At 41.0% G+C, this 14,354-nt stretch overlaps 1 protein-coding gene across 7 annotated transcripts in view; it reads left to right on the forward strand.

Moving 5' to 3' along the window:
- TSPAN9 (tetraspanin 9) overlaps positions 1 to 12,916 on the forward strand; it is a 175,268-nt gene extending 162,352 nt beyond the window's left edge. For all 7 annotated transcript variants that reach the window (XM_054060357.1, XM_054060347.1, XM_054060366.1 and 4 more), the window contains 6 exons: positions 4,792 to 4,983; positions 6,623 to 6,697; positions 7,442 to 7,543; positions 7,818 to 7,949; positions 8,073 to 8,156; positions 8,964 to 12,916. In XM_054060357.1, the coding sequence (XP_053916332.1) occupies positions 4,792 to 4,983; positions 6,623 to 6,697; positions 7,442 to 7,543; positions 7,818 to 7,949; positions 8,073 to 8,156; positions 8,964 to 9,035 (657 nt within the window). In that variant the 3' untranslated portion in view covers positions 9,036 to 12,916. The remainder of the gene's footprint in view (positions 1 to 4,791; positions 4,984 to 6,622; positions 6,698 to 7,441; positions 7,544 to 7,817; positions 7,950 to 8,072; positions 8,157 to 8,963) is intronic.
- Positions 12,917 to 14,354: the final 1,438 nt, after the last annotated feature.

The following is a 14,354-nucleotide window of genomic DNA, read 5'->3' on the forward strand; positions in this document are numbered from 1 at the left end:
AGCTTGACTAACTTACCCTGTAGGTAAGAGTGAGCTTATCTGTGTGTGTGACTGACTTTATGATAGTGTTCTGTGCTTACCTTCATAACATGAACACCAGGGGAAGGAGAGATTTGATGGTTGCCTGGAGAACGATAATTTCTAATCATGAGAGGGAAATGAGCCAACATTGAGAAGAAAAATCCAGTGAAATTTATTATGCTGTAAAACCTTTTCTCTGGAGAAGGAATGTCAGTGCCATCACTCTCACACAATTAAATACCAAGCAGCATATATTATTTAATTCTATGATGAAAAAGAAATTAATAAGATGACTTGATCTAGGTTTGTTGCTTTCAACCTCCAGGATTCAGCTGTGCCAAACAGAAAGGCGTGTGTCCTGTGAGAAGAAATAGCGGTGAAATTTTTTTTTACAGTGTTGATATTGTGTAAAAAACAAGATTGGTGAAGAGTAAAGTGTCAGGCAAAGCTATTTTGTTGCTAGAATTCTGGCTAGCTTTGGTTCGTATGGCTGTATGCAATTAAGTCTCAAGTCAGTGGAATTATTTGGGGTTCTTATAAGAAGCATGAGTGAAGGAACTATTTCGCCTGAATCCTAAGGTATAAAGTATGAATTTTAGCATCAACAGTACTGCTGTTCAGTAGAATGACAGAGGTTAAAACAGAAAAAAGCACAAAAGCTGAGAAGTTCTGGAGAGGAGAAAAGTAAAATTTGGTTTAAACTATTAGTGCAATTTGATATGTCGTGTATTTTATCAGATCTGTCACAAGTCGTCTGATTTATTCACTCTCTTCAGTCACTGTAGATAATCTTGTTTGCATAGATAAGCCGTGCTCTTTAATAGTCCCACCATCACCACATCAAAATCAGATTTTATGTAATCTGAACTTTTAGGGTAATTTAGGGATAGAGACAACATACTTTGTGAGGTAAAAAAGTCTGTGGAAAGGAGAATTTCACTTAGCTTGTCCCATGGGTGTGGGAATCAGCCATAGTGACTGCGTGATCAGTGCATATGCTCTAGTATAATTATAGTATTGTACTAATGTGTGTTGTCAGAAAGCTCTGAAAGGAACTAGAATCACATTTTGTGCTTTGGCATGTTGACACAATCACTACAGCAGCTGGAAAGGAGATATTCCATGGTTGTCTTCAGCAGGGCATTAGAATTGCAGGAAGAAAGAGCAAATGTGGTCATATCTGCTTCTTCAGCTGTCACATCACTTCGTTTCATAATGTTAATGGCTCTTCTCCCAATGTGTCCAGATGTCTAGCATTCAAGTTGTATCTCCGTAGTGGTCTGCCTAGGGACACCACATGTGTGTTGCTAATCCACTTTGTCACAAATGTTTCACATCAAGTGAGGAATGGTTCTTCCCTGCTAGAGGCATTGTGGAAAGGTGAAGGTGCAGTAGGTGGTTGGTCTTCTGCAAAAAAGCAAAGTGTTTTGCTAAAGAGTTTACCAAAATATTATGCTATGGTTGCTACCATAAGTGAGGAAATGTATTTTTCCTGTATGGAAATGTATATAGAGGGTATCCTGACATGAGACTGTCAGAGGGACACAGGCAATCCGTCCATTTTCCTGCTCTCCAGCTTTGATTTTTCTTCTGCTTTTGGTCCTTTTCTGTTTTCATGTCCACCTCATGTGGGCCTGTCACTTTCCTGAAGGTAGCTCTCCCTTCCCTCATCTGAGCAATTAGCTGCTTCTGACTTTGTCTAAACAGACATAAACGTGAGACTCCTGGAGTCATGTCCTAGCCACCTTTCTCTTCTAGACCTAGTCTCTGTCAAGAATTGTGTTGGTTTGGGGTTTTTTACTCAAATAGTAAAGATCCTCGTAAGGGCTTCTTTCTTCTACCTCTTTTGCTACTACCCTCGTAATTGGAATTGGATACTGAGGTGCAGCTCATCATAGATTGACCTTTCTATTGATTGCATGTGCTCCATTTTGTCCTTCACTTGTCCTTCCTCTGCAAGCCTTTTGTCCCAATCTTACTCTTCCCACTGCCTTGTTTGTCTGCAATGATCTATGGCTTTTGGCCTGATGATTCTAGAATTCACTGCTCTTTTTAAAAACACTTGGGCTAGGGCTGTGATTTCTGAGCCTAATAGAGTATTAAAGTCCAAGGATCGTGTTTGTGAGTGACAAATTGAAAGTCTGAATTCAGGTTCTGAAGGAAAGTTACACTGAACAATTTCAGTCTTTTGTAGAAACCTCTTTGGAAACATGAAGAGTCTTATCCATGGAGTTTTATTAAGTTATTGATTGAAGTGCCATTAGGTATTTGCAGTGTGCAGTTAGAAATGCCATTTAAAACCTTAAATTAATGTTGTGTGGTCAAAGCTGCTTCTAACTTCCTGAACCATCAAGCTCTCAGCCTGAGCAACTGCCTGCAGTTTTCATCTAACTGTTGAAGCAGCTGAGACACAGAATGGATTCCTCAGAGAACTTGGAAGCACCAAAACTGCACCAATTCAAGGGTGATTGATTCAATGAACTGCAGACAGTTTAAACCTGTAGTGATGTCCATTGGGTCCCTGCAGTAGGACGTCATCAAGAAACTTGCTTTGCATCCTCTCACAGTTCTCTGCTACTCCAAGATCACATTGATCTTGCTGACATACCATGAAAGGCAACAAGAAGTCACTTCCAGACTGTTAATTGGAGAGGATGGTTTTGGGGGAAGAGATGAAAGTCCTGTAGCCCTTTTCTGGCACATGCATATGTGTATTTTTTGTACTGCTTTTTTTTTTCACAGAGGTAGTAGCAGTTTGACTTTTTCCTGCTACACACAGTCACGTTGCAGCTGCATCCAGCTCTGTTACAGGAAATAGATGCTGTGACATTTATTCACACTCAGTGAGGCAAAGCTCCTCACCTCACTCTATAGAGTTATTGTGTGTTGAGTTTTGGAAGCAGAGGTGCTTCCCAGGCTCCTTACAAGAATGCTGAAAATTTCCTGTGTGTTACCCAGTACATGTGGTTATGAGCTTTAGACAGTTGTGGGTGGTTTATCAGATTGCTAGGCTAATGCTTTTATGCAGAAGGAGCTGGAAATAATCACCATTGTAGTATAATTAACCTCCATCTCTTATTCTCTTTCTCTGCCTACACAACATTATAATTTTTATGCTTTGCATGAGGTTACCTCTTGTGGACTTTCTACACTGGGAGATGCTTTGCTCTACCTCCCATGGGAGTGGCTGTCAGTATCTTGCATAAGTCCTACTCCGGGTCACAACTCTTCACCAAACTGGTGAATCTGCCTAGATGCAAAGCAGTTTCAGAAGTTTCAAGCAAACTAAGAAGGGGGCTCAAGGGGAACTAGGAAGGGCCACAGGAGAAGTAAAAGAAAATAACCATGCACGTGATTATGAAAACATGAGCCTGACTCATGAGATGAGATAAAGTGACACAAATGCAAGAAAATACTATTTTTTTTTTCCATGTTCTATGAAGCACTGAAGCCAAAAGGAGCCAGTTGTACAATCCTGAACTATCTGCCTTGCTGGTAAAATCACCTCAGACAAAAGTGGTGATATTTGCCCAAAAAGTTAGGGCTGTAGCTCTTCATCATGTCAGATTAGTGCTCATCACAAGGCAGGACTGAACCCTATTTTAGTGGAGGAGTACTTCCAGTCTGCCCAGTTTGAGTAAAAGTTGTAAATTTATGCAAGCACAGTGGCTGGGTGTGGTAAACCTGCTAGATGACAACTTTTGTTCCTCTTTTTCATCACTGCTGACAGGTGAGCACAAGCAGATTTGGGATTTCAGCGTCAGTAATGATTAGGTGCTGGTTTGTGTTTCCTGTGCAGTTTTTCCTGTCCAAGTAATTTGGAACAAAATACTCTGAGTTGAAGGGATACTCTGATCCCCATCCCAGTGAAGATGATTTGAATTTCTCCTCTGGCCTTGGAAAGGCCAGATTTGGGAGGAAACTGTAGTAGTACTGTTTAGTAGCTCACAGATTTAATGAAAGCACAACTAACTTGTAGTTCTGATTTCACTGTGCAGTGATCACACATCAGATGGAAAGTCATGTAACAGCCATTTTGAGGAAGTACTAAAAAATGGCCAGCTTTTAGGCCCCCTGTGTTGCAACACTTGGCCACTGTACTGGAGACCTGCCCCATGACATAGAGTGGGAAACCTTATTTCCCTAACGAGACATGGTATTGTTAAGAGTGAGAAGCAAAGTGAAGTTAATTTTATGTTTTATTAGTGGCTTTGTGTTTCCTTCAGATTCTCTTACTGACAGAGAGTAGCAGAAATTGATCTTCCTGTAGATAATAAACCTAGAAATCTGATTTTTGTGACTGGCAAACAACAGTAAAGCTATGAGAACTCATACTGAAACCCAACTTGGCTACTGGGACCGGGCATTTTATGACAAATATATATTGAAATTATATTATTAATTCTAATCCTCTGTGGGACTTCCTTGCTTGCCTTAGGATGATAAAATGTGCAGCTGCGTACTCTGAGACATTGTAGATGACTGCGGAAATAAGTATATTATCTTCGTATAGTTTTTTCTCTTACTACAAAAAAATTGCATTGGGATGTGCTGTTGGGAGATAAATGGGTAGCACTGATTTCATATGTTGAGTCTTTAAATTAATTTTGACATCCAGTGGCTTTTGAATATATCTATAAGTGTAGGAGACATGACCACGTCTAAGTAAGAAAACTCAGTTCATTTTTTTTTACATTTCAGAGTTGGGGGGAAAGAGCCGGTGCCATTTATTTTAATCGTGAAACTTTTCTTTTCTTTATCTTTTTGCAGTTATGTGGCTGTGGGCTGCTGGGTGTGGGCATCTGGCTGTCAGTGTCACAAGGAAACTTTGCTACATTTTCTCCTAGCTTTCCGTCGCTTTCAGCTGCCAACCTCGTCATTGCCATTGGCACAGTCATCATGGTGACAGGCTTTCTGGGCTGCCTAGGTGCTATCAAGGAAAACAAGTGCCTCCTGTTGAGTGTAAGACATCAATACTTCTTTTCACTAAGACCAGTGACTGTTGCTGTTTTATTATTTTATTTAAATGACCAATGCAAAATAGTCTTGTGGATCACTGTAAGATTGCCCGTGGCTTTCAATCTTCTATATGCTTGCACTATAGCATCCCATAGCTTTGGTCACGGTGATATCATTAGTGCATTAGCAAATGTATCCTTGTTACTATGTGTCCTAGTGTATGAGATAGAAAAGCAAATTACTATCCATTACCTCTGAATCGTTGAAAGTGAACTGTAGGGTCAACCTGGGTAGCCCTTCTTGAAATGTCTGTTAAAACGATTGATGGAAACATCTTAAGCACAGCTGCTTTTAGATGCCACTCAAAACCTCACATGGAAATTTTCTGCTTTGCCCTTACCCAAGGACTTTGTTAGAGGCTGGTGGAAACCTGACTCAAAGTTAAGAAATTAAGATCTCTGCCAGGCCTTACGTTGGCCATCTTTGTCCAGCACTTGAAGCACAGAGATTGGGAAACCCTCTGAGAAAATGCAGTGTGGGTCACTCCCTTTGTGTAAATCCAGGAGGCTTCATCATGCCTCCCCACTCCAAGGAGAGAGGTATTGTAGCAGAAGGTGCGAGAAGGGCTTTCAAAGCAGATGGCTTCCAATTCAGTCACAGCTTATGAATCATGGGTACTGTGACACTAAGGATCATGTGAGTTTTACCTGTCTAAAAGTCTCCCTTAAACGATGTTCGGGAGCAGCTGGGCAGCATTCCTTAGACCACCTCAGTGAATTAAACTGGAGGGCAAACATGCTCTCTGCTGCTTGGTTTTGTATATTGTGCAGCTAGGAAAGCAAAGAGAATAGTAATGAGGTCATTTGTCCACACAAACTGCAACAACAGCTAATTTGGGGGGGGGGTTATTTGATTTTTTTTTAAGTGTGTTTATGTTCTTACAAGGTTCTGCAAAAGTCTTCCAGTACTATCATGATTATCATGAGTTTTCAATTGAAGACCTTGCTGCGCCACATATTACATCTCCCCCAGTGTCTGTTTTGGGGATGTCATGCCTTTGTGGCAGTCCACTAGTACATAAAAGTGGACGTGAAAAGTAGTGAGAAACTGCTGGAGCTCACACTTGGGATGCCCCTGCAGAAAGAGATTTCAGCTAGAGAGAGCTGGGAATAGAAGTGCCGAGTCATTCAAAGACTACTCCAACAAGGCAGATGTGGTTAACGCCCACCTGCTTAGGGAATCACTTCTGAGGCACGTCACATTTATCTTTGTGGCAATGGGTTTAGCATCTGTTCTGTAGTCTGTATGAAGGAAAGAGACTGCCAGGGCTGCATGCTGTGAGAGCAGTCAGGAACAGCAAGACAAAAACATTGCTGAAAGCTGCAAACCAGTAGTAAGGCAAAGCTTAAGATTTAGAGAATGCTAGACAGCGAGCTTCTTCATGAATGGTGGGACCTACAGAAGCTTTACTGGCAGTGTAGTATCAATATCACTGAACAGTTTGAAATCAAAGTTGCATGGTTTTGGCAATAGAGGAAAGATCTAGAGGACAAGGCCTGTGGTCTTCAGAATTTCTAGCAGCCCCAGGTTTGCTTTCTAGTTGGCAACTGTGCATACGCTGTCTGTTTTTTCTTTGTTCTAGTTTTTCATCGTTTTGCTGATAATTCTCCTGGCAGAGCTGATATTACTTATTTTGTTCTTTGTTTATATGGACAAGGTAAGCAAATATGCCATATAGATTAAATATTCTGTACTAGCACATAAACCAGGTTCATTTTGCTTCTATTTGATGGATTTTTATGGGTTCTCCTTGCTCTTCACTTTGGTGTAGGTTTAACCTTGAGGTCTTGTCTGTTTTCTGTAAGCTGCTTCTGCAGGGGAAAAAGGAAGATATGAAGAGGGCAGCCAGGAGAGAAGAACTCACTGAGCTTTCAGATTTCCTCCCTGAAATAAAGCCATGGTCCAGGGCCTCCCTTTTAGTCTTCTCTTAAAAAGTAAGATAGCTTTCAGCTTAGCTGCTTGATGTCTCTGCAAGAGGCTGGTTGTCTTGTGGACATGGATTATGGGAGGTCCTACTTAAGACCTTGTTAGCTTTTTAGGGTACTGCCAACAGCTGCCTCTGGCAAAGGTAAAGTAAGCTCAGCAGGTTTCTGCTGATCACTCTTCAGTTAAGTTTGGATCAGATGGTGACTGTGTGATGGATTCTTATTAGAGGGGAAACTGGCCTCATGAGAATTAATACAGTATTTAGCAAATCCAACAGAGAGACTAGGCCTCAGCAGGTGCTGAAAGGTCCCACTGACTCATGAGGGTCTTGAAGCTATGATGGAGCTTTTCTATCCTTGTTAAGTTTGTGGTGCGAGAAGGTAAGAGAGGTGCATTCTCTATGGAAGTCTGTACCATTTGATTCTCTCCTCTAAACAGCAGTGTGTTGACTTTCTGTATTTTTTATATGATGCAGGTCAGTGAGAGTGCAAAGAAGGATTTGAAAGAAGGTATGAAGCTATACAATTCAGAAAATAATGTTGGACTGAAAAATGCATGGAATATCATTCAAGCAGAGGTAACAGTGGGGCAAAAAATAACAGTTTGGCCACAAAGGCTGCTGCTTTTGTTCCTGATTTCTGAGTCGCATTTTCTTGGGGTTTTTTTGTGTTATGTTGTTAAGTTTTTGCTTTTAGTGATCACTGAGCACAAAATACTTTAAAAGTACAGAAGTATTGTGGCAGCCTTTCTGAAAATATACAGTGGTTTAGTGGAAGTAGAAGTTTCTGGAGGTGCATGATTCTCAAGTTATACTAGTCAAGTCGGTTATCAATCCTTCACTTCTGCCATAGATGAAATGCTGTGGAGTGAATGACTTTACAGATTGGTACCCAGTGCTAGGAGAAAACGCTGTCCCCGACCGCTGTTGCACAGAAAACTCCGAAGACTGTGGACGGAACTCCACTGAACTAGTGTGGAAAACGGTAAGGCTTACTTTGCCCGGCTCAAGGCTTAGAGTGGGACCAGGGGAGAGGAGAAAATAGAGGGAATGCACATGAAAGGAAATGTGACCTTGGGATGTCAGTTTTCATCTTTCATCATTTCAGGGATGTTATGAGAGAGTTATGACCTGGTTTGATGAGAATAAGCATGTTCTTGGTTCGGTTGGGATGTGCATCCTCATAATGCAGGTAATATTGATATAATGTTTGTCTACATGGTTTGGTGTCAGCATTCTTGAATCTGCTGTGTAATAAGTGGTGCTCAGCAGCTTTGAGTTTGCTCATGATTTCAAAAATGTCATATTTGTTTCATGAGTTCAGGTAAGGTCATCTGCTCAGAAAGAAAGTAGATCAGTAGTCAGTCCTGCAAAGAAGACATACTGCAGTGGGGGTTTGCTTGTCTGTGTTTCGGTTTAAGAGCACCACTCTGGAGTTCCCATGTTTAGCTGTTTGTTACGTTGTCCCATAGGGAACTTTTTAAAAAAATTTTGGAAGCAAGTTCTAGAAATTGCCAAAATGAGTAGAATCATGGCCACGGGCCTGAGTAGGTTAAATTGTCTAAAAAAAAAAAAAAAAAAAGCAGAAATATTATTATAATCTGTTGAGGTTTAAGGTTTTGGGGTTCCTGTGTCACTGCTGTACTTTTGGGGGAGAATACCTGAATCTGATGCTTTCAGTCATAGTTATCTGGCTAAACAAGTACAAGTTTTTTGTTAAAAAGGAAGAGTAATTCATATGTATTAATTCTGAAAAACTGTTGCATCTACGACAAAGAGCCCTAAGAGGTTTTTGGGTCCGTCTATGCTCTGATAGATAGCTCTCCAGACGACACTGTGTGCCTCAACAACATACATCCGTATTCACTGATCATTGTTGAAGCTTGAGAAATATGGCTAGTGTAGAATGACTTTTAAAACTACAGCTGGACCATGAACGTAAGTCAGCAGTGCATTTTTGGCAGCTGTACTGAAGCTCTTATTGTTTGTTTTTCTTCAGATTCTTGGCATGGCCTTCTCCATGACACTCTTCCAGCAGATTCACAGGACTGGCAAAAAATATGATGCCTAAAGCCTCTGAAACATTATCACATCCTTCTGTCTCATCATATAAATGAACAAAAGGAATGACTGCAAAGAGTATCATGCCTAGCCCTGCTGAGGAAATCCATCCCATTGACTTTGTTGTTACTTGTCCAGTTACTATCACAACTTGTCGACTCATTCTTTTGTCTGTTTCACATTTGCCGTTTATTTGCCAAAGAGGGGAGAAACCCCCAAACAAATGGATTTTCTACACAAAATCATAGATCTGCTCTGAGAATGTTTCTTAACTTAAGAAAATGTTTTCCTCTACTAATCCATGCTATATGTGCAAAAGTTATGTGTTTTCAACTTCAAGGGAGAATCTCCAAAGTCTTTTCCATTAAGTTTTCAACCCTCATGCCCAATTTACTGGAAGACTCAGCAAAGCTACTCTGAGAGTCCTAGGAATTGGAGCTGCTTTGCTTTGCAGCTTCTTCTTCTACCTTATGGTGTATACTTTTTTGTTATGATAATTATGATGATGATTATAATGATGGATATAGCTTAGAATTTAGTTGCCTGACTTATAACTTCTGGGTTTGGTTTTACACATTTATTGTACATTCATTTGGGAACCACTGTGCGATCTTCAGCTGACATGTTTTTCAAAGCTGACAGTTGATGCAGGTAAATAACTTTTCTCAAGTCCATGGGGGGGGGGTATCATCTACCTTTATCAGGGCCTTGATGTCCTTACTGTAAGAGAGGTTTTCTTTTCAAATCAGAGGTTCTTTCCTCAGATGGAGTATAAAGTCTTCCCATTGGACCAGATGGTGAGCTTCCCTACTTCTGTGAGGCAAAATTCCACTGCCTTTAGTAACCCAAAGCAGTGTCATGCTGTTTTGAAAGCTAAAAATACTGAATAAGCAAGTTACTGCTCCCTGGCACGAAGGAGAGAGAATTGCAGTCTACCCTACTGGCCAGCTGTCAGCAGACTTCACAGATTGTGTTGTCTGCTTCATAAAGTTTGCCCAAGGCATGGCGTACTGCTAGATATGAAAGAAGGGCATGGCAATTTAGTAGCAGTATCGTTATGCCATGCCCTCTCTGAAGGGGTTTCCTGAGGCAGGTGACAGCTGTCTCCCTGAGCTGGAAAAGGTTTGATTAAAGGTAACTGGATGATGCAGGGAAGGGACAATGTCCAAAACAGCGTTTAGAGACAGTATGTGTTGTCACACCATCAGTACAGAATTGCTTCTTGCTGACAGATTGCCAAGACCATCCAATGGGGTAAGTTCACTGCAATGCATATTTTTACCAACATTCCTGTTAGAAAACTTCTCCTGTTAGAAAACATTTCTCTAGTTTGCTGCTTCATTGCAAGCAGACCCCATTTACCTTTTGCTCCAGGTTTTTACTGTTTTGAGAAGGAAGAAGGAAAGGCTTAAACATTGGAGGATGTACTGGTTTAACTCCAGGCAGGACACTTAGCTCTGAAAAAAACCACTGCTTTTTGTATTAGCAGCAGTAAGAAGTAACCTTCAGAGGTTACCTCATCCAATGTCACTCTTAAAGGAGTACTGTCATCTATGCGAGATGGGGTTTACTCTGACATTATTGGGCTGAGTTTCAGAAACTATTGAGGATGGAGGTTGTGTGCCTTTCAGAGCCATGCCATGTCAAACTACTCCTCTGGTAAACAAGTTTCTCTTAATGTCCACTCTGAATGTTTATACTTTAAACTCTTGAAAGATATAATTTTCATTGTATCATTCAGCCTATCATTTCCTTGTGGGCTTAAATAGCTGTTAAGCCATTTCATATCTGGCAGATTTTAGTTCCCTGTTTATCTTCCTAGTAGGTCCTGCATGCGTCTGTACATCTGGCAGCAATAGTGTTTTGTGTGGCCTACGTGTCACTTTTTTGAGTTCCTTTGAAATCAGTGTGACAGGAAGGAGTGTGAATGTGTGAAGACAGAGATGAATTTTGGTGTTGCAGTGAAGATTACTAATCTTAGAGCATGGCCCTTGCCCATATGAGTGTAATGCCCAGAGATTCACAGGGCTTTTGTTTCCCATCAATGCAGACAATGTCATATGGGTTCAGCTATTTCACTTGGATTGCCTTTGAAAGAGGGAAGAAGTGAAGAGAAAGCACAAAAACTGAATCCAGTTTTACTTCCATTTCTAAGAAAAAATGGGACCAGAAGCATCTGAGCCCCACTGGAAAGGGTTGTTGAAGAAGGGGCTCTGATGTCCAGTGTACTTGCTGCTACATGTAAGACTGTATACAAAGTTGCCAAGATGTGTTCCCATTTTTGCAAGAAAAGATAAGACAATTTTCATCTGATGGCTCTACTACATTCTCCCTTTGGGCAGAGGTGCTTAGCTTTCTCTAGCATTCTCTGGTGTTCAAAAAGAGCAGAGTGCATGCAGAAGCATCATCTCTGTCATTTTGGACCGCACAGTGGTAACTGCTGCATCTTAAATTCTAATCTGCAGTCAGTTTTTGTACAAAATATGGTAAAATATATTAGTGAAAGTAATAAGGAAATTTTTATAACTCAGAGATGAAATGTGCAGTTGCAAACTCAGCTACTTTGCCTTCCATCCAAACTTATTTTTCTGTAAAGCTTCATTCCATTTCACGATCTAGCAGCATAGATCCTGAAATCTCTTTTTAAGGACTACTTTTGGCATTTTAAACACAGTGTTGAGATATTTACACAAGCTTCATTTATTCATCTCTCTGAAGCCACCTACAGGAAGGGAGTCAAAAGCAGGGCTGATTTGTGTCTCTAGCTGACTCTGTGATGTAGGAGGTGATGACAAGACATCCTGAAAGGAGCAGAAGAGTAATGCCATTTTCAAGGCAACAAAAAACAGCCCTGGAAAGTGTGTGGCTTCATCAGTCAGTCAGAGAAGGCACTAACTGACCTGTAAACTGGTCAAAGGGAGCGTTGGCTCGTGTATGAATGCACTTTTACTTGCTTATGCTGGTGGGTGGCTGGCTGTGCATTTTCCTCAAATGTCACTCTGATTATTTAACTATAAGTTTTTAGCATGTTTTTAAATAAAAACTGATACTGAGTAAAACTATCTTTAATATACACAAATATTGATTTGTATAAATGCATACCTCTCTCCAGTTGATGAAAGCACAGTTCAAGTGTGTGAAAGTGCTGTTTCTCTGAGCGTTCCTTCAGACTCAGAGAAATACCTGCTGTCTCACTGTGCTTCATGCTCAGAAGTTGCAGAAGAACTTGAGCAGAGGTACAACAGGACAATTGCTTCAAGAACCTCTACTTGAAAACTGTTGATGTGATAGCAGTGACTTCTGTTCCCTTCTGGTAGTACCAGGACTGCTAGTAATAGAAGCCCCAGTGGAGGGTGTTTAAAGGGAATGCCCATAGCTAAGTACCTTGTGAGATGATAAAAACAATGATGTGAACATCTCCAAGATGACAGAAGATGGTCATGTTAGGCTAATTCTCGTATCCTGCCTGTGTCCACCCTGCATTTGTATGTATGACATACAAACTCACACACAGGAAGGGTGCGAGCAGAGGGCAGCTGAACTGATCTGCATGGTATTTCTTGGGCAATGTATTGGTCAAGCACAGAAAAGGGAAGGAGGAAAAGAATGTTTTCCCAGCAGATAGTTCTTGGGAGCAGCATGGAATAGGGAACACCTAATTCTGATGTAAATTCTTCCCATGGAGTTGAGCAGCTTTGTCCTGTAGCTGGCATGGGGAAACCTGGAGAAGTTTGCCTATGGGTTAGCCATCTGTTGTGCAGTAGATAGTAAACACTATGAAACAACATGCCATTCCCACCAGGTGATGTTTGCACCAGTGTTTCTTCTATGCAATACCACCTTTATTAAAAGATTTTTACTAGGATGATATAAAAATAAAGGATTTTTTAAAAGGTGCCTCTTTGAGCTCATTTCTCTCCTAACACCAACAACAACCAAAACCAAAGCCAGACAAAAACAAAAAAAAAATCCAAAAGGTGACTCACAGAGATCTATTCCAATTCCACTGCAGATGAAGTTCAGAGATCTTGAAGCATCTCTGAAAAGATCTGCTCCTTCCTCAGCCCTACTCCCATCCTCTGTCATCCTCTAATAAAACAGAAATAGGAGTGAATGTTTCCCAAAGAAGTGCAAATTGGTTTTAAGAGCCTGTGGGAAAAAGTTTGAAAGTGTCCCAGAGAATATAGAATAGATGAAGAGAGGACAAAGTAATAGAGAGCTTGAAAGATACTGAGAAGTCTCAGAGAAACTGTGAAAATTGGTTAAACACCAAGACGGAGAATAATCGTAGAATAGCACTCTGAATGCCAGGAAAGTAGAAGATGGTCTGAAAGACCCCCAGGCAAAACACTGGAGCCAAGCAGAAGCCAAGAAAGCAACAGAGGGTTTGAAAGTGATTGAAAGAGCATAAAATAGCCTCAAGGAAGAGAAGAAAGTTTGTGAAGTGCCCAAGGAAACAAAATGTGGCAGTGTCAAAGGACCAGACAAAGAAACCAATAAGGCAAGTCCCCTCTACCCCCTCCCCCTCCCCCCAAAATACTAAAGGGGCTCAGTGATAACAAAGTATCGGAGAGATTAAAGGAGCTCTGATGTACACAGCTGTAGCAAGGGTGGCCTCAGAGAAGATTGGGAAAAAATAAAAAAAAGCAGAAAGCTTGAAAATGCCACAAAATGTAACATCAAAGAAAAGTAAGTGAACCAAAATCTTGAAAAGACTTGGAGAACACAGAATCGCCTCAAAGAAGCAAATAAACTAGTAAAAAGCCTGAAATAACAGTGATGCACGTACTGGAGAGAAGCTAGAAAAGCAACAGAGAACAGCCTTGGAGAAGGGAAGGAACAATCAAAGAGGCTGAAAAAGTCCCAGGAGAAAGAAAAGTAGCCATTGAGATGCCACAAACCTTGAAGAGAGACTGAAACAGCCGCAGAAAACCCAGTTTAGCTTCAGAAAGATAGCAGGGAAGGAAGAGGGGTTGGGGAGCGGGCAATGATAGCAGAAAGACTGAAAGTACTCCAAAGTCACCACAGTGTGAGGAACAAACAGACCAAAAGCCTAAAAGGCAACCTTATCAGGTTTAGGGAGGCTAGGAAGAAGTGGAGAGGTTGAGAGAATCCCAGAGAACAGAGAAGCCTTGCAGACCCTGCGAGGTAGAAGAGAGCCTCAAAGAACATCAGAGGAGACAAAGTAGTCTCAGAGAAGAGAAGGAGATAGCATAAAACCTGCAAATGTGAAGGATAACAAAGACTGGTCCCAGAAAGGTGGAAAAGAGTTGGCGAGAAAGAGACCCAGTGAGAGTAGCCTTGGAGAGGTGAAGAAATATAGCAGAAA

This window comes from Cuculus canorus, chromosome 1, assembly GCF_017976375.1.
Source record: "Cuculus canorus isolate bCucCan1 chromosome 1, bCucCan1.pri, whole genome shotgun sequence".
Classification (NCBI taxonomy): Eukaryota; Metazoa; Chordata; class Aves; order Cuculiformes; family Cuculidae; genus Cuculus; species Cuculus canorus.